Source organism: Prionailurus viverrinus, chromosome C1 (genome assembly GCF_022837055.1).
Source record: "Prionailurus viverrinus isolate Anna chromosome C1, UM_Priviv_1.0, whole genome shotgun sequence".
NCBI lineage: Eukaryota > Metazoa > Chordata > Mammalia > Carnivora > Felidae > Prionailurus > Prionailurus viverrinus.
The window spans coordinates 54,723,528-54,742,946 of record NC_062568.1 but is presented as its reverse complement, the minus strand read 5'-3'; the positions used below and the strand labels follow the sequence as shown (position 1 = coordinate 54,742,946).

The 19,419-nt window shown below is 40.5% G+C and overlaps 1 protein-coding gene across 1 annotated transcript in view; it reads right to left on the bottom strand.

Annotated features, from left to right (window-relative positions):
* Nucleotides 1-17,159: 17,159 nt before the first annotated feature.
* The window catches only part of SP3 (Sp3 transcription factor), a 60,166-nt gene continuing 57,906 nt past the window's right edge, over nucleotides 17,160-19,419 (bottom strand). The window contains exon 7 of the mRNA XM_047870984.1: nucleotides 17,160-18,930. Within this exon, the coding sequence (XP_047726940.1) occupies nucleotides 18,614-18,930 (317 nt within the window). The 3' untranslated portion in view covers nucleotides 17,160-18,613. The remainder of the gene's footprint in view (nucleotides 18,931-19,419) is intronic.

Genomic DNA, 19,419 nt, shown 5'->3' with positions numbered 1-19,419 from the left:
TACTTATTTTTGAGAGAGTGAGAGAGACAGAGTGTGAGCGGGGGAGGGGCAGAGAGTGAGGGAAACAGAATCTGAAGCGGGCTCCAGGCTCTGAGCGGTCAGCACAGAGCCCGACACGGGGCTCGAACTCACGAACCATGAGATCATGGCCTGAGCCGAAGTCGGATGCTTAACCGACTGAGCCACCCAGGTGCCCCGAGGATGAGTACTTTTTAATGAAAGAACCAAGAGGGAGGAAGAATTTGAAGTCTAAGAGGGAAGATCTGGATAATGTGCTGACACTGGAGGTCCAGCTTGAAGGTAGCAGGCGGAGAGAGGAGAGAGGAGCACAGACAAAAGGAATAGGGAAAGAAGAATGGCACAGTGCCAAGAACAAACCTGCCAAAGATGCCTGTCTGCAGCCACCTCTTGCAGTACTAATAGAATCATTGTTCAAAGGGTACATTAGATTATGGCTGCCATATACAGTTGTGCTGGCTGTTCCCAGGCAAGGGGGCGAGTCAGGATTGAAATCCAGCCCAAGATGCTCTTGCCAAGCCATGAGTCCTGGAGGGGGGGGCGGGGGGGGGGGCTGCATCTGCTGAGAGGGAGGCCTTTCCTGTCGTTGCAGTGGCGGCCTTGCATCAAAATAATTGTCAAGCCCTTTTCCCCAGGGGGGGGACGAGAACGTGTTGATACTTTCCTGGTGGCACAATCTCCTTCCACTTCCGGGGAATGTGCCAATAGACCTTGTTGCCTTTCACATCCACTGTGCTCCCAGGCCACTCCCACCCAGTCGCCCTTCTAACACTCAGATGTGTTTTGGAGGTGGTTGCAGGCAGAGGGCAGGGGGCTCTGGCGGGAAAGAACTTTGTAGCCGGTATCAAGTTATTTTCAAAGGCAGAACTACTGGACCAAAGTCTGTGCCGGAAACGTGTTGTGTACTCGTCTATCGTTCGAGCTGTTCAGGGAAGGACAGTGACAGAAGCTTCCATGCTACTTGCATCCTCAACAAAAATCGCAAATTAAACATCTTCATCCACTCTTTTTTCTGCTACCTTATGGGCTGCAAAAAACACTTGAGTCAAAATTAGGGCAATCACCATGCCCTGTGAGTTATTTCTCCCTACTGTTCTCAGGACAGTGTTAAAGTGCACGGCTGCTTCTGATATATTTTGACAAGGAGAAAGTGGCAAGTTAGCTCATTATCTCTTTAGAGCAGTGCAGAGACGCTCGGAGAAAATCCCATCTGGCCTTAGAGTATCTTACCTGATGAGCAGAACCAGCAAATGCTCGCTTTTGTTTTGCCCAAACTCTTTTCTGCAGCTTTTTCTCAGGCCAGTAGTTGAAGCCAGGCTCCCTTTGGACCAGAAGTCATCTGCTGTCCCCTCAGGATTGTGGCCACTTCTGTAGAGCACCACGCACCCATGGTGAGCCCAGATGAGAGCCCAAATTTCACTAGTGAAGGAAGTTTAAGCGATCATCATTAGCATTTATTTCCTGGTTTTTCCTATCCATATTCCCAATCAGTGACGTAATGAAGATACAGGAGGCAGCCACGTAAGAGCTTTTATCTGAGACACCATCTGCCCTGAAGCTCTTCCTCCCTGAGAGTCTGCTGCTGCCCAAAATATTTGCATAGGGCTATGTTCCTGCTGAATGCAAGCATGTTGCTGTAGGACAGTACATTAATGGCCCTTTCCGCAATCACACGTCCATTATTTATTGACCGCCTACTATATTTAATCAGGTCTTCTGCTAAGCCCTGAGGAAACAGCGGTGACCGAAATAGACATGGGGAGTGTCATGTCCAATTTGCCATTCTTACCTAGCCAACCCTTTCCACCTTCAGTTTTTGTCACTCCGCCGGGAAGCCCTCCCTGAGCCCTAACCCTGATTTAACTGACCCTCTTCTAGTCTCCCCTCACGTTCTGTGCACACCCCCGTGGCACTTAATGCTAAAAGGGAACCCCCAGTCCCCAGGATTTCAAACAGGGGCAAAGGTTAGTTTACATCTCAAAATCTCCTTTCATTTTCATTTCAGTTGTAAAGGACCACATAAAATAACTCTTAAAACGTCACCCTTAAGTGCCACTGAAAGGAGGGGAAAATTGATATTCATTGCACAAAATCTGGAAAAAATAAATTCTATATTGCTCATAATGGCAAATGTGGTTGTGGGTCATGAATCTGGTCTAACTCACTAAAATCCATAAAAATAGTTACAACTTGTTCATAAAACACCTCTTGCGAGACTTTCCATAAGAAACTTCAGAAGGTAATGAAACATCGGATAATGGGGAGTGCTAATTGACTCTGGCAAAGCCCTGAGAGGCTCTGCTTCATCTTCATTAGGTGCGCCATGAATACTGCCCCCACAGACAGGTGACTTCTTCACCCAAGTTTCCAAGAACCAATGGCCAAAAGAGCCAGAGCCCTTCCTACCATGAGACCTCTAACCTAGATTTTACTTTTGAGTTTAACATGGTACCTTCTCGTGTCTTCCTGCACATTCCTGGGTCATCAGATAGAGTGATTTTGGTAAATAGATCCTATAATTGAGAATTAAGATCATTAAGGTCTCCCAGGCATGTCCCATGTTCAAAATTTCAAATTGAAACCAGGCCTATAATTCATAGTGAAAGATGGAAAACCAAAGGGAAACTAAAGTAGAAAAGAGAAAAAATTCTCAAACAGGCTGAGAATACCCTTTCATGTCTAGCTTCTCTCATAAAATATGGAGTCTTGGGGAAATCACAGTATCTTGGATTCAGAAAACCATTTTTACTCTTCTTCTTCTTTGCATTTAAAAATAAAAAAATCCATGATAGTCTTGGCCCACTTCCTCAGGTTTTCCAGACCCATGAGCCATTCTGCATCACCATGGCGTTTATTATAATCTTGAGCTCTTGACAAAAGTAGAGGCAATTTTCCATCACGGTGAAACATTTGCTAAGTACTGACAAACACAATTTGCACATCTCCAAATGGAGCTAATTTTGACACGATAAAATAAAATAAGATTACTGCATATTTAGGCTTCATAATGACCCATTTGATTTCACAAAATAATTCAAAGGGAGGTAGGGGAAATCCACCAATTACTAACCGTCAAAAACATATTAAGTGGCATCATGGCCAGTGTAAAGTTATTAAGTTAATCTACGGAAACTTCTGTTCTCCCCCCAGCCAATCTTCTGTTCAATATTGACTCTCTTGACAGTATCCTTTAATGCCTAGGAACTGCTTTAATAATCTTGAAACAGGAAAAAATAATTAGCATGTATTTGTAACAAAAGGTGTATAGACATTGATGCTGTAATTATAGATCATAATAGAGGATATAACTCAACATCCTAGAAGACAGCTTGCCTGAACACACGTGGGAGATGATTTGGGGATGTGTGCAGGGATGGTGCAATTGGGTACTCGGAAAATAATTTAGGCGGCAAGCAATGTGGTCTGCTTACCCAAACCACAGAGCGAATGTAATTAAAAGGGGGAATGGAAAATATTGTGGGTTTGCCCCCAAAAAATTGGGTAGGGACTTTTTCTGACTATAATCTTCTCTTGTTGCAAACGTCAGCAGAAGGAAGTAGTGATGTGAAGAACGTGAAACAATGGCAGATCTGTCCAGGCTATTCCTCTTAACTGCTTGGTATGCAGACAAACAGTGAGGAAGACAGAGGGAAGTCTGGATGGTAAGGCTGGTAAATTTAGATACTTCATCCCCTTTGATAAAAACTCTGTACCAGTCCCCTTTAGTCTTCAGCTGAATTCAATTGCAAGAAAAAGAAACAAAGAGAAAGGAGATAGAGAAACTCGGGGTTAACATGAAAAGAGAAAGACCTGTTCAAACAAAAACATGGCTCGCTTCTTCTGTCTTTTCTGCTACCGCCAGGTTCCTGTAAAAGTATTAGAGAAGCTCTACAATAGAGTACTGGGGAAGGCACCATGTTCTCTCTCATACAGTATTTATTTATACTTTATTCTACTTGGAATTTCTTTCTTCAGGAAGTTCAGATTTTACTTGAGGCTTTCCCATAGCACAATGTCTTGAAGAAAAGAACTAGGTCAGCGTAACTGGGTTGGATGTTACGATCTGACACCACCAGCGCCGGGCTTGAGACCAGAGGCATCGGTCATTTTTCTTTCGTTAAAGTCAGGCTCCCCGAGGGGAGGTAGTGAGCTGGGGGAAGAGCACGAGAATCAAGAGAGGACCCTGGTGCCAGGAGCTGGGGAGATGGGCTAGGCTCCAGCTGAGGGAGCCAGACAGTGAGTTGATTATACATACAGATGTGCAGAGCAGTTCTTTGCTTTGAGCGCAGAATGCCTCTTGCCACCAATTTATTTCTCCCTGGGATGGAAATTGAGACTAATCCACTCTCCATCTTACTCAGTGGGTCCCATCTCCTCTCCCAACGGACACTTTGCACCCTCCCGTGGTGCGGCAAAGATACAATAGGAACATCTCAGATGGAAGGACCAGAATGCAGGGTCCACTTAATCATCAGGCACGGTAGGCACAGTACCTAGGCTCAGAATACATTTAGGGGTCCATGCAGATGTTTTTAATTTGTTTTAAAATCAGGAGAATAATGAATCCAGCAATCACGCTCCTAGGTATATACCCCCTAAAGTTGAAACAGGCATTCGAATATTTACACGTGAATATTCACTGACGCCAGTAGAAAGGTTAAACAACCGAATTCCCACCAGTGGACGAATGGATGACCAAAATGTGATCTATCCATACAACGACGCAATACTATTCGGTCGCGAAAATATTCAGTCACGTAACTGATCATGTTCCATTGTGGATGAACCTCCAAGATGTGGTGTTAAGTGAAAGGAGCCAGATACAAAAGGTGACATGCCGTAGAATTCCACTTAACGTGAAATATCCAGAAGAGGTAAATCCATGGAGACAGAAAGCAGATTAGAGGTTCTCAAGGGACTGGGTGAAGGAGGTTATGGAGAGTAACTACTTAATAGGTGCAGGGTTTCTTTTTCAGGTAGCGCTTTGGAACCAGACAGAGGTGGTAGTTGTACAACATTGTCACGAAATTAAATGCCGTTGCATCGTACATCTTAACATAGTTCATTGTATGTTATGTGAATGTTATCTTGATAGAAAAAAGAAAGAAATGAATCCAACCTGGATCATATTTACCTTTGTACCAAGGTTATCATAAAATACAAACTTGTAGAAAATTCGTGCAGGGGCCCCCAACGCAAAAGTGCCTGCAGCATACCGAAGCCATAAAGCAGCCTTGACAGAACGCACAAAGCCCAGGCGCAAGCCAGAAGGAACATGAACTATCTGAGGAAGTGAGAGAAGCCACAGTGGCTGGAGCACAGCAAATGAGGGACAGACTCCTTGAGGAAGATGGTCAAGTCAGCAGGGGATCAACCACGGGAAAGACTCAGGATGCTATTGGAAATGCCAATAAAGAGTTTTAAGGAGACTGGTTTTTGTTTGTTTGTTTTTTTTAATCCCTCTGGGCTGCTATTTTGGAGAGTAGACTAGTTAGGGAGTCAAGAAGGGTGGTTACTTTGGTGGAGTCCAAATAAGAGGACATTGCCATAATCTGGATTAAGACAAAAAAATAATGGCTGTTGGCAGGAGAGGTGTAGAGAGACGCATGGCTTTGGAACATTTGAAATATCAACAGGACCGATATGGGGGATGAGAAGGAGAAGGTGGTCAAGGCTCGTTTTCGCTTTTCTGGCATGAGCATCTAGATGCATATGATGATGCTATTCATTAAGAAAGATACTGGGGCACCTGGGTGGCTCAGTCAGTTAAGCGCCCGACTTCGGCTCGGGTCATGATCTTGCAGTTCACGGGTTCGATCCCCGTGTCGGGCTCTGTGCTGCCAGCTCAGAGCCTGGAGCCTTGCTTCGGATTCTGTGTCTCCCTCTCTCTCTGCCCCGCCCCTGCTCATGCTCTCTCTCTCTCTCTCAAAAATAAATTAAGACATTAAAAAAATAAAAAAAAAAAAGATAGATACTGATGGTCCAGGATTAGGGGCAGACATTCAGCAATTGCATTTTAAACATACAAATTTCGAAGTGCCTGTGAAACTTCCAACAGGGAGGACAAAAGGGTAGTTCAATATGTTGGGTGCAATTCAAGTGGGGAGCAGAGCAGGGACAGAGAACTTGGTGATGTCCATGTGCAGAGTGAAAGGAAATCCCCAGAATGAATGAGATCAAAACGAGGAGAGTAAGAGTGCAAAATGAGGAGAGAATTCAACTCAGGTCAGGACTTGAGAAAACCCAACACTTAAGTGTCAGAAGAAAAGCTAGGAAAGGAGCTGAGTGGAAAGAAGTATAAGGAAACTCAGGAGGGCCATGGATGTCACGGAAAGATACTGTTTCTTTTTTTTTTTTTTAATTTTTTTTTTCAACTTTTATTTATTTTTGGGACAGAGAGAGACAGAGCACGAACGGGGGAGGGGCAGAGAGAGAGGGAGACACAGAAACGGAAACAGGCTCCAGGCTCTGAGCCATCAGCCCAGAGCCCGACGCGGGGCTCGAACTCACGGACCACGAGATCGTGACCTGAGCTGAAGTCGGACGCTTAACCGACTGCGCCACCCAGGCGCCCCAAGATACTGTTTCAAGAAGAGGAGGACACACAACTGACCCCAACACTTTGGAGGTCAAGCAGAATGTGAATGTTTAAATGTTACATGGTTGTGCTGTGCAGGTCATTCTCGGCCTTTTCGAAAGCTTGTTGTTAGTGGATGGGACAGAAACCAGACGAGAGTAAACTGAGAAGAGGGTGGGAGAGGGGCATCCGGGTGGCTCAGCTGGTTGAGCATCCGGCTTCAGCTCAGGTCACCATCTCATGGTTCATGAGTTCAAACCCCGAATTGGGCTCTGCGCTGACAGTGCAGAGCCTGCTTGGGATTCTCTGTCTCTCTGTCTCTCAAAATAAATAAACTTAAGAAAATTTTTTTAAATAAGAGGGTAGGAGAAGAGGGGGCGGACAGAATGTGGAACAGCTCTTTCAGGAAGTTGACTGTGAAGCTGGAGGAGCAGGTGATCGTGAGACAAGCCAAAGCACGACTTCGCTCACCCTCACTGCCCATTTGGCAAGAGGGGAATGAAGGCACAGCAGAGACTGCTAATTCTTAGAGACCAGGGACGAGCATCAGAGGCCCTTCTGCAGCTGGAGGCTTGACTGCCCAACAACTTGACAGGAGCCGCACCACGACCCTGCTGATTTTGTGACTTTGCAAAGGACAGCGTTCTCCGCCCTTTCAGAGCAAAACCACAGAGAAACTGAAGTTGGGCAGCTTTCTCGCCAGCAGCTCTCAAGTTGTGGGGGGAAATCCTCAAGAACACGAAGGCATGATCACAGTGGGCCCGAGTCCAGAATGCCATCTTCAAATAATATTAAGACTCTGTACAAACAGCAAGCCAGAGGGCACGTCGGGGAGGGGCAGAGGGAGAGAGAATCTTAATCAGGCTCCAGACCCAGCACACAGCCCGACACGGGGCTTGATCTCACAGCCCTGGGATCGTGACCTGAGGTAAAATCAGGAGTTGGATGCTCAGCCGACTGAGCCAAGCAGGCGTCCCCCGAACACATTGTTAGGAGGACACCCAGCACCAGTGCTGAAGACGGAGCCCCGCCCCGAGATCCCCTTGCACGTTCCTCCTCACTGTTACTTCCTTCCACCGCGCCTCTCCCCGCTGTGTCGTCAGTTTAAATTCTGGGACACAAGAAACATCAGTACTGTCCCTTCATCCTTTGCCAACCGCAGAAGGAACCAGCCCAGCAGAGAGAAGCCCAGATGATACAAGCCTCCTGGTTCTGGGTGGTTTACACCTACTGCCCCTGCCGATGTATAGCATCAGGCAAATGATGCTTTCACAGGGCAGAATGTTACTTTTTCCTTCCTCAAGAACTGCGATTAGAGAGTTGGCTGTGTGCGTATGTTGCTGCCTTAGAGTCTCTAGTTTCTGTTTCACGGTTGACTACTGTCTCCAGTGTTCGGGTAGATTCGAGAAGACTTGAACCAGAAAGACAGACCCCCACAAGCAACTTTTCTGGGTTTTTTTTCCCCACCCTGAATGTGGCCTATCAAGTAAGCTTTGAGGTTCACACTAGAGCCTGAGCAAGTAAGTCTCTATGTTCTTTCTTTGAACATCATAAAATGTTTATTAGGTGTCCTCATGCATATAACCCTGTGCCAAGCAGACAGAGGGCCTACACTCTGGCTCTTACATACTTGAGGTACGATGTTCCAGATGTCACATCTGTGGACACTTAGCAGGGTTATGCTGGAGCTCCTGGAGGGTAATGTTTAAGGGGGAAAAAAAAGCTAGCCCTCCCCTAACTTTGAAATAAAGGGAATATGTTGCTATAATGTTAAAGAGTACAGGAAACTAGATTAACAAGATAGAATTTTTTTTTTTTTTTAAGTCAGAAAGGCAATCGTAGTCAGAATGTCATCAGCCTATTCGCCTTCAGGACAGAAACTACGAATTGATCATCTTTTTATCCCAAGTGCCAAGCTCATAGCACAAAGATCCAATGTGAGAAAGAAAAGTAAATGATAGTCGGAAACAGGGCAGAGATGTCTGTTATCAGCATTTCAGGTTAATACTAAGCTGCCAATGCAGTAAGATAGATTTTTTTTTCTTAAAAATGTTTGTTGTGTTTTTTTTTTTTTTTTGAGAGAGAGAGAGTGTATGAGCGCAAGTGGGGGGAGGGGCAGAGAGAGAGAATCCCAAGCAGGCTCCGCACAGTCAGCACAGAGCCCGACGTGGGACTCGAACTCACGAACCAGGAGATCATGACCTGAGCAGAAGCCAAGAGTCGGCCGCTTAACTGACTGAGCCACCAAGGCGCCCTGCCATAAGATATTTTTAAAAGTAGAGGTATCAGAATTGGAAATGAAGAGACAAAACTTTTCTTATTTGAGGACTACATGACTGTCTCCATAAAAATTTTATAAAATCTATAGGCAAACTATTAGACCTAGCAAGAGAATTATGTAGGATTGCTAGACAGAAACAGTTTATAGAAATCAATAGCAAGTATATAGATCAGTAGTGACTAATTTACTCATTTAACTTAAAAAAAAAAAAAAAGGGGGGGGGTGCCTGGGTGGCTCAGTCAGTTAAGCGGCCAACTTCGGCTCAGGTCATGATCTCGCGGTCTGTGAGTTCGAGCCCCGCGTCGGGCTCTGTGCTGACAGCCTGGAGCCTGTTTCAGATTCTGTGTTTCCCTCTCTCTGACCCTCCCCCGTTCATGCTCTGTCTCTGTCTCAAACATAAATAAACGTTAACAAAAAAAAATTTAAAAAAAGAAAAGGTATTCCTATAGCAAAAGAATAAAAAACCAAAAAACAACCAAAGAAACAACATAGAAAAAAATGTAAAAAGATGTGTAAGACCTTTCAAAGAGAAGATCGTCTATAAAAAGAACATTAAAATAGACTTGAATAAGGGAAGATACAGAATGTCCATGGATAAGAAGATACCATTCTTCCTCCAAACTAACATATACACTCAATATACTTCCAATAGAATCCTAACATGATTTTTCAGTGGTACTTGACAGTTTAATCTTAAGCTCACAGAAAAAGCTAGGGATCAAAACAGTCAAAACTATTTTGAAGGACAGGTTAGAGGTGAGCAGAGGCTTGCCCTACCAGATAGCAAGATGTGGAAGCTAGGGCACCTACGTGGCTCAGTAGGTGGAGCGTCCGACTCTTGACCTTGGCTCAGGTGATGATCCCAGGGTCGTGGGATCAAGCCCTGCATCAGGCTCTGCACTGAGCATGAAGGCTGGTTAAAATTCTCCTCCCTCTGTCCCTCTCTCCCGCTTGTGTTCTCTCTCTCTAAAAAAACAACAAAAAAAGATATTAAAGCCATGGTACGGTTGTATGGTGCTCACACAGGGAAGACAGAAAGGACTGGAGGAATAGAGCTACATAAAAATGGAAACTTGATAAATGACAGAAGTAGCATTACAATCAGTGGGGGAAAGTTGGGCCATTCAATAATGTGCCAAGAAGACATCCACATGAAAATAGTAGAGACTTCACACCTAAATGAATAACTTCAAATTGGACTAATAAGCTAAACTGAAAAACAAAATGGTAAAATTTTTAGAGGAAAATATTTTTATAACACCAGAGAATTTCCTCAGAAAGACAGAAAAGCTGCACCTCATAGATTCACTAAAACTCTTACAAAACAGCAACCTATATACACAAAACACCATAATGCTAGGAAGAAAAGCCCCATGTCGGAAAAAGATATTATTAGCCCATTGATCTCTAAAATAATATGTATCTGGAATTTATTAATTTTTTGTGTGTGTTTACTTATTTTTGAGACAGAGAGAAACAGAGCATGAGAGGGGGAGGTGCAGAGAGCAAGGGAGAGGCAGAATCCCAAGAGGCTCCAGGCTCTGAGCTGTCAGCACGGAGCCCGACGTGGGGCTTGAACCCACGAACCATGAGGTCATGACCTGAGCCAAAGTCGGACACTTAACCAACTGAGCCACCCAGGTGCCCAAGAATGTAAAAATCAATGCGAAAATGCAAATAATTAAAAAGGCAGAAGGGCAAAGGATTCAAATAGCTAATTCCCTTCAGAGGAAACATGGATTATAAACTTAATGAAATAGGCTCAACCGCACCAGAATAAAGGGAAATGAGAATCAAAATCATGAATTATTTCACATCCATCATGTGGGAATATATGGTATCTGGGGGTCTGCAAGAGAGGGTTTCCCCAATGTGAAGCTGGCTTATGCAGCTGGCGGGCTGGTCAAAAGGACTACGTGAGCTGGAGTGGGTGTGGGGATGCCGGGAAGAACTGGAGAACAGAGCAGACAAGAGGCCACGGTGCCGTAGCAGCCTATATCCCAGCCCCTGGATGAAGGGCACCACGGAAGGCAGTCAGCTGGGCTTGAGCCTTCTTTACAATATTCCATCCAAGAGGGTGGTCTCCTGTGTAGAGGCCTCGACAGTGAGAGGCTAGGGGGAGTAGCACACCAGGGCAGGGGCTAAATTGCCAGTTAAAGGGTGGAACCAGTAAGAAAAGCACGCATTGTTTCTGTTACTCTTGTCGAATGCTCGCTTATGCCTGCTGATATCAATGTCTTTATATACACGTGGCTTAGGTTTTCCGATGCCTTTTTAACTTTTTACCCTTACTTTTCTCCCAGATGAACTGTAAACCATTTTGTCAAATTCCAAAATAAAATTGCATTGCTTTTCATTGGAAAAAATCTCTGCCAAGGCCAGCAGTTAGAGAGTATGGGAACATGTGAACGCCTATACACTGCTGGTAGGACTGTGATTTGGTATGAACCCAGTGCAGATCAACTTGGCAATATTTAATAAATTTGAAGAATATCCTGTTGGCCAGTGACCGAAGTTCATGATACATACCTCAAACACTCACACAAGTGCACAAGGAAACATGTCAAGTATTTCATTGCAGCATTGTTTATAAGCGAAAAATTTTAAATAACTGAAACATGCGTCGACAAGAAAATGGAGAAACTGTGATATACGCAATGAACTACAGCGTTTTTAAATGAATGCTTTAGAGAAACATGTATTCACATGGATACATCTCAACAACATGAATGAGAAAAACAAGTTCCATAAGGTTAATCTACACTATGATACCATTTATATAAAGTTTCAAAAACATGAAGACAATCCTACATATGCACATATATAATAAGCATGTAACACAGTTCATGGTATCATTCCGATAAACAAAATCGAGAGCAGCAGGTACCTCTGTGGGTAAAGGGAAAGGAATGGAATGAGACAGGGCTGCATAGATTTCACTGTAGCCAGAACTTTTTAAAAAGAAGCAAATGTGTGTAAAATGTAAGATTGTAAAAGCTGGATGGTGGATACACGGGTATTCACTATATTGTTTTCTATATTTTTTTCTGTATGTTTAAATGCTTCATAATAAAAAGGCACAATACAAATAATAGCAATTTTGTTAATGTTTGCTGATAGCTAGCTAGATGAAAGCCAATAGACACATTAATACATGATGGGGATAACTGTTTCCAAATGTAGGAAGAATATTGATTCCTCCAAGGCTTATAGTTACTTAATTCTTAGCTATGTATCAGGCACTGTGAGAAATGGTTTCCATGCATTAACTTATTTAATCTCCTCCATCCCCCTTATGGAGATAATGCTCCTATTATCATTTCACAGATTGGAAAACTGAGGCTGGGAATGGAATGTAGAGTCCAAGGTCACATAGCTAGTAAGCAGCAGAGCCAGGACATAAATCCATATGTGTCTAAGTCTGAAATCTAGGCACTGTGTCTACTGTGAAAAGTTTCACCTGTATTAAATGAGTCAAGATGAAAAGCCACAGAAATTTACCAAGAGCACAAATGGGAAAGATGCAATTTACTGAAGATTTTTAAAGAATCAGGGTGTAAGGACGACTAAGTAATTGGCTACACACAATTAAAAGTGAGGCCCAAACCAAACCTGTGTGCATAATGAAAATATGAAGGGAAGAACATATAGCATGAGAGATTAACTACAAAGCTAACATTGGCAAGAAAGCCATTATTCCTTAACTCCAAATACACAGCCCTTTGATAAGAGTCCTCAAACAGCAGATGGGCTTTTCTGGCCTTTTAATCAGTTCCCTTGGGTACATTTCACTGGCCCTTCAAGGCTCACCCTTTCTGACTCACTCAGGCTCTAAACTAAGTTCTCCCTCATCTAAACCCGACTCATCTGGCACTGATGATGGTCTTTTTTTTGTGGTATTTTCTACAGGACCAAGTCATCAACTAATTCAGACCACTTACGTTATGCAAGAAGGAATTGTATCTTATGTTTTAGTTGGCATTATTTGATAACAAGTAACAGCCTCCCAGACGTAAGAACTAAAGGTGGAAGGCGAGGAACCTCTGTAAGGTTTTAAGGGTATCTTACTGAACCCAAGAGCCCGAAACGTAGACAGGCACAAAACATTGGAACAAAAACTGCGGTTACCAGCAATCAAGGCAGCTGTTCTCATCATCTTTTTATTCTGGGATTGTACAGTCTTGTCTCTTACTCTTTCTGCTTCACATCCATGTCCCAAATGCAACCTCCCAAGACATCGGTTTCCCTGTTCTAGATTCGCAAATCACCTACTTGGCTCCAATTTGACCAGATGTCCACTCCTTGTCCAATCATCTAAACAGCTCCTCCCTGAAGGTGGCAGAAGTAATCCTCAGAAAATAGGTCAAAAGTTGGGCAGCAATCCTAGAAATTATCTGCTACAACATTTCATTTCTGTTGTCTATTAATTGGACGCTTAGACTTTTCTTGGAGAAAATAGGCTGAATTTCTTTGATGGCCTTTTCCAACTTAAGGTTGGAGCCACTGAATGCTAAATTCAATCAAAATGAATCTAAAGATTCTCTGGTTGGTTCCTAGAAATGCTAAAATAGGACAGAATTCTACATCAGGTTGTAATTTCCTTAAGATGACACTTTCTGTGCTTCATTCTTTATTTCCATCCTTTCTGACGGGGCAGTCACTTCACTGACATTGTCCACCAGCAATTTAGATTCTATAGTTCTCTTTTCATATTTTTTTTCCATTAAAAACAAAACTCCCTCTTTCTGAAGAAGAAAAATCAATGCATGAACTACAAACAATGGAAACCCCCAAGTACTGTCCGCTTCACCACAGAAAAATGTCTTCAGATGTGGAAGGAGAAAAAATTATGAGTTGCTGCTCTAAGCCAGAGGCACTACGATAAATGCTTACATTTTAATCCTCACAACAATCGTATGAGGGATACCATTGTTATCCCCTTTTTGTGGATGACGAAAATTAGGTTTTAAGAAGGTAAGAAACCTATCTGTTCTCACGTATCAAGTAGGTAGCTTAATACGGATTTATAAAAGAAACAAAGGAATTAAAACCTGGGGAGTGGGGAAAGACTGAAGGAAACCGAGACCTCTCATTCGGCACCCTTTTAATACCGAAAAACTGCATTTAAATATATAATGATGAAATGATTAAGAATCATGTTACTTAACAGCATATGCAGTTCTTTAAAAATTTCAAATCCAGGGGCACCTGGGTGGCTCAGTTGGTTAAGCGTCTTGACTCTGGGTTTCAGCTCAGGTCACGATCTCATGGTTTGTGGGTTTGAGCCCTGCATCGGGCTCGATGTGCAGAACCTGCTTGGGATTTTCTCTCTCTGCCCCTCCTCTGCTTGTGCTCTCTCTCAAAATAAACTTTAAAAAAAATTTTCAACTCCAGCTTAGAGTTCACTTAAATTTTTATAGTTAATATTTATTAATATAAAAATGTACCCATTTTATGAGAAACTTCAACAATTTTCTCATTCCTTACTCAGCATCTGCCTCCTTTATTCTCTTTACCATCAAATTTAACAGAATAGCTATGCTTGCTGTCTCCATAGCCTCTTCTCCTATGCTTTCAACCAGTCTTTTACCCAATACTCTCACCAACTGCTTAAAAAGATCAGCAGGCAACTCCTTATTGCCAAAACCAACGGTCTTTTCCTGCTTTTCATCCAACTTAACCTCTCTACTACATTTTATGTTCATCACCATCATGACACCGTCTATGGTTTCTGACAACCTCCCTGAAGACTCCTCTTTCTCCCAGTTCCTTAAGTCTGACCGTTTTCCAAGGGTTCAGGCTTTAGCTCAAACAGATCCCCATGCAGTGTTCAAACATCTTGGATTTAAATGAGAGCTCTTGCATTTTTCTCTAAGACCCAGGATTCCAAAAAGATTAGGAACCACTGGTAAAAATTAAATTCTGAACGCCTCTGCAATCTGACCACCTCCTCCAGCTCTTCCACTCCATTCGTCACAAATCCTCGTCATGTGTAACAAATCACACTGTGCCTTTCCTGACGCCATTTCCTCTGCCTTTCCCCAGATCTCTCCATGCAGAATTCTCCCTCCTCTACATTTCTGGAGCACGTTGCATCCGCTGCTGGTATATATTTATCACAATATATACAAATCTGTCCAAAAGACCAAAATCAGTATCTTTGGGTCTTCAACACTTTAGAGAAGGTGATTTCACTAAAATATCAACCAATTCATTTTGTGCTCAGTATCAGACAAAAGACTTGCTACTCATTTATGGCAAAAAGTTTTAAACATAATATTTGGTGAACCAAATAGTTCTTTTACATTAAAAACATTCTTACCAACTTAATTAAAACTAAAAACCAAACGGTTACTAATAGGGTTAAAGCCAAATGCTATTAGTAATAATAACCACAAATTTCAAGCAATTTTGAATACAAGATTTTTAATAAAACAAAAATTTTGAGATCAAAGATGCTTGCTCTATTTAAGTGATTCTAACCCAGGAGTGTTTATCAGAACCACTTACAGAGCTATTACAAAATACATATATAGTCTCCATCCCCAGAAATGTAGATTTAGGTAAAAAATGCAGCAAGACCTGTGGACGTTTTAAAATGCTCCCAGCATTTTCTGATGCAATACTGGCTAAAAACGATTTTCTATGAAGTATGTTTGACATGCCTTCAACTTATGAGTACACATATTTTTACTATTTAAGTATTTCCACTATTTTGAAGTATCTTAAGCATTTTCACTATTTTGCCCAATGTTACTTACAGGGCACTTGACTTTTGCAACATATTCCTTTAAAGCTTTATGTGCTTTTGGGTTAATTGCATTACTTCTCAAAGTCATTAAGTCTCAAAATACAGAAAATAAAATTTTCTTGTGGTATTTTAAGTTGAGGTATACAGAGTACAGACATCTACCCGACTAGGTGACTACGTTCTGATAGTTCTGATAAAGAGGAATTATTTGCATGTAAATATACTGAATATGCACCCTCTAGGCCTTCACGAAAATAAAGCAACTGATGAAATACCTACTAAAGAGTATACTTGCACTAAGAAATATACTCTTACACAATACTAAGATTCTAGAACTAGAAAAAAATAGATCAATATATTCAGCACTTTTAAATACAAAAATAGAAATATTTGAAATGACCTAGGCTGAGGCTGAACACTGACTCTTTTTGCTAGGTAAAGAGCCACAGCTCACGGACATATTCCTAGTGGGCACTCTTTAAAATCTAAAAGTGTAAATAATTTTTAGGACTACTTAACGTTCTTCATTGTATTCATGCTCCAAGAACTGATAAAATATGCTTGGAAACTCATGGATCAAAAGCACTCTATAAACTTACTGTAAAATTTCAATATTATTTAAAAACATCTCTACTATCACACCCTAGAAAGATTTTTAATCCCCTGACTTAATAGGTATTTTGCTCAAGTGAGCAACCTTCTCACATAATCCTCTTCACACATCTTCAGTAATAAAAAAACTTCTAAAAATTAACTGGAGTTTAAAGATTCAAATTCTGATCCTTGTAACTTCAAAATAATTGTACATTCCATTAATTTCTATAATTCAAGTAATAATGCCTATTTCACATCACAAGCTTAAGTCTCACATTTAGGAAAGAAAACTCTGCCTGTGTTTCTATGTGTATCTAGAGTTGTCCTATGCATTCAAAGATATTATTGACAGTGTCAGACTGGGCCTGGAAAACAATGGAAATCTTAATCTTCACCCCCGCTGGAAACACATGGAAAGTAACTGGATTTTTCATTTAAAAATATCCAAAATTCAGTCATAATGTTAACTTTTCCTTTCCTTTTCACTCTGCCCTTATCATGATTAGACCTACACAAACTCAAAACGTAACTTTTTCAACTAACTCGTGCCACGGTTACCAAAGTATGTCTTACATTATCATTTTCAAGAATCTTCATGTAAACTCACATTTTTAATAAATCAAAATATTCTGCACTGCTTTAACTGCGGAAATAAAAACAAGGTTTGCAAAATGGGATTATTACAATTAATGTGAATCAATGTGGACTTAGAATTAAAAGGTTTTTTTTCAAAAGTTTTATTTAATGAGCTCATTTTCAGGAGAAAATCAGTCATCTGCTAGGGCCTCTACTCCTCCCTTTTCAAGTAAACTTCTCCCAATAATTTCAGTGTCTGAGATCAAGAATCTGTGAACAAAAGGTGAAGAAAAATGAACCATACAGATTTTTCTTACCCCATACCACTGCAAATATTTTAAATGCATAGGAATACAACAAACTCAAAAGAAAAAAAATAGTGTTTTATTAACTACCACACTGTTATAATACACTTTAAACGTACAATAAGGTAGCCTTTAAGTTTGAGGTGGTCTTAAGAATAACAAATGAACAGAATTCCAAATTTTGAAATAGGTGAACTGCTGCAGTTATAGGTATACATTTAGGAAAATTGTATAGCTCTTACAAGACCAGCAATGAAACTTTATTTTGTACATTTTTTAATAATTGAAAATATAAACAATAATTAAAAAATAAAAAGAAAATACAGCATAATAAAAAACATACATTTCTCAATTAAATGTACTGGATACATATAAATTTTAAGGGAAGAAGCAAAAAAGGAAAATGGTTGATATTTAAGTGCAGACTGACTACCTAGACAAAAAAAAAAAAAAAAAAAAGACTTAAAAAAATATCATAAACCTCTAGTTTTCTATGACTAATATCCATATGGTTGGAGTATCGTCACTATGGAAGTGATTTTATGTTTGCATATGTTATACTTTACTGGTAATTTACATGATGGCTTTTAAGGCCCTGGCAGACATATGGTTTTTGGAAACAAGATTGGATTTAAAAAAAAAAAAAAAAAAAAAAAAAAAAAATCACTGCTAAGACGCAATACACCTTATTTTTTTTGGTCCTCCAATATTCAAGAAAAGGGATAATTCACTTTAACATTTTCTTACCACCCAAATGCCTCAACCTATACATTTTAAACTTTTTTTTTAAACATTGGTTATATTGCCCAACTTCGTTATTGAAAGAATATTAACAAGACATTATTTTGGCAAATTAAATCTTAAACATGGCTTTTCAACAGGATTTTAAAAGGTGACTATCCCTAGAGTTCCATGTTAAAATGTAGTTTTCAAAATCTTACAAGAGTAATGCTTAAAATATTGTACATAGTTAACCTAATTAAAATAATTAGCTTCAAAATGACAAATTGATAAGCTAAGTAAAGCCTACACTATGTAACATTTGCTTGGAAACTTGATTTGTCAGTTATGCATAATAAAAATTCCAGTCATCAAGAAAATTACAAAAATTTTTTTATCATAACATGATTTCTTTCACCCACCAACTTTTTTTTTATCTTACAATAGATAAATACCAACATGTTCTCATTTTTACACTAAACCACACAGGATTGATGCATTTGGTTAGACTACCATTCGCATTGTTAAATTCAATTTTCTCTTTATATAACTTGGTAAAATTTCATTTCTTCTAGATTCCAAAAGTACCTACAAAACCCATGCAATTTTACCATTTTTAATATACTATGGAATATCATACAAAGTAAGGCATTTCAGTGTCATGTATAACCAAGTTACTGTCAATCCAAAAATTTTTGCACATCAATAAAAAGATATCTAAGAACTTAGGAACAATATTCTTCTCACTACTGTATAAAAATAACCACAATGAATAAGTATTTGTGTAATATTTACTCCATTGTCTCGTTTCCAGAAACTGTGACAAGCTGTAAAGGTATTTCAGTGTTGGTAAGGATATCCTGATTGCTGGTGGTGGAAGTATTAACAGTTCCTATCCCTGAAACAGAACCTTGTTGAATATTTGCAAGGATAAGTGTTGTTCCTCCTGCAGTAATCAAAGCATCGTCTCGTGCAGCTTCCACAGATGCCAGCACTGTACTGCTAGAGTGAATACCTTTTTTATTCTGATGTGTTTTAATATGTTTGGCAAGGTGGTCACTTCTCATAAAGCGTTTTGAACATTCTGGACAAACAAATTTCTTCTCACCTGTTAAAAAGAAATTAGGTTACTTAGTTTTTTAAATTCAACATGAATAGACTGATCATCTGCTGAGAAAGAAAATAAGCCAACACTGACAGAGACAGGAAGCACAGTTCAGTTCCATTAAAAGTATATTTGTTTCGTGAGCGGTCCTTGCAAGATTTCTCACATAGAGTATTCTTCCCTCAAAATAAATCTGTCCTCTTTACTTCTGAATGAAAAGTGATCTTCGAAGTTATAGACTGATATTTGGATACGACTTGAATACCTCAGCTATGCCAATAGTTTCTTTTGAAACATCTGTTAGAAGACACCGTACAGCTAAAAAATGACCATCTGCAAAGAGCACACTGTTTTAAGCTATATTTAAGATATTATTAGCATGTCATATCCACGATACTAAACCTTTTAAATGTGAATTCAAGGAACTACACAGGGTACTTAAGATTAAAGCAAAAACATAGCCTGTGCTCCAATAAGACTGATAATCCCAGG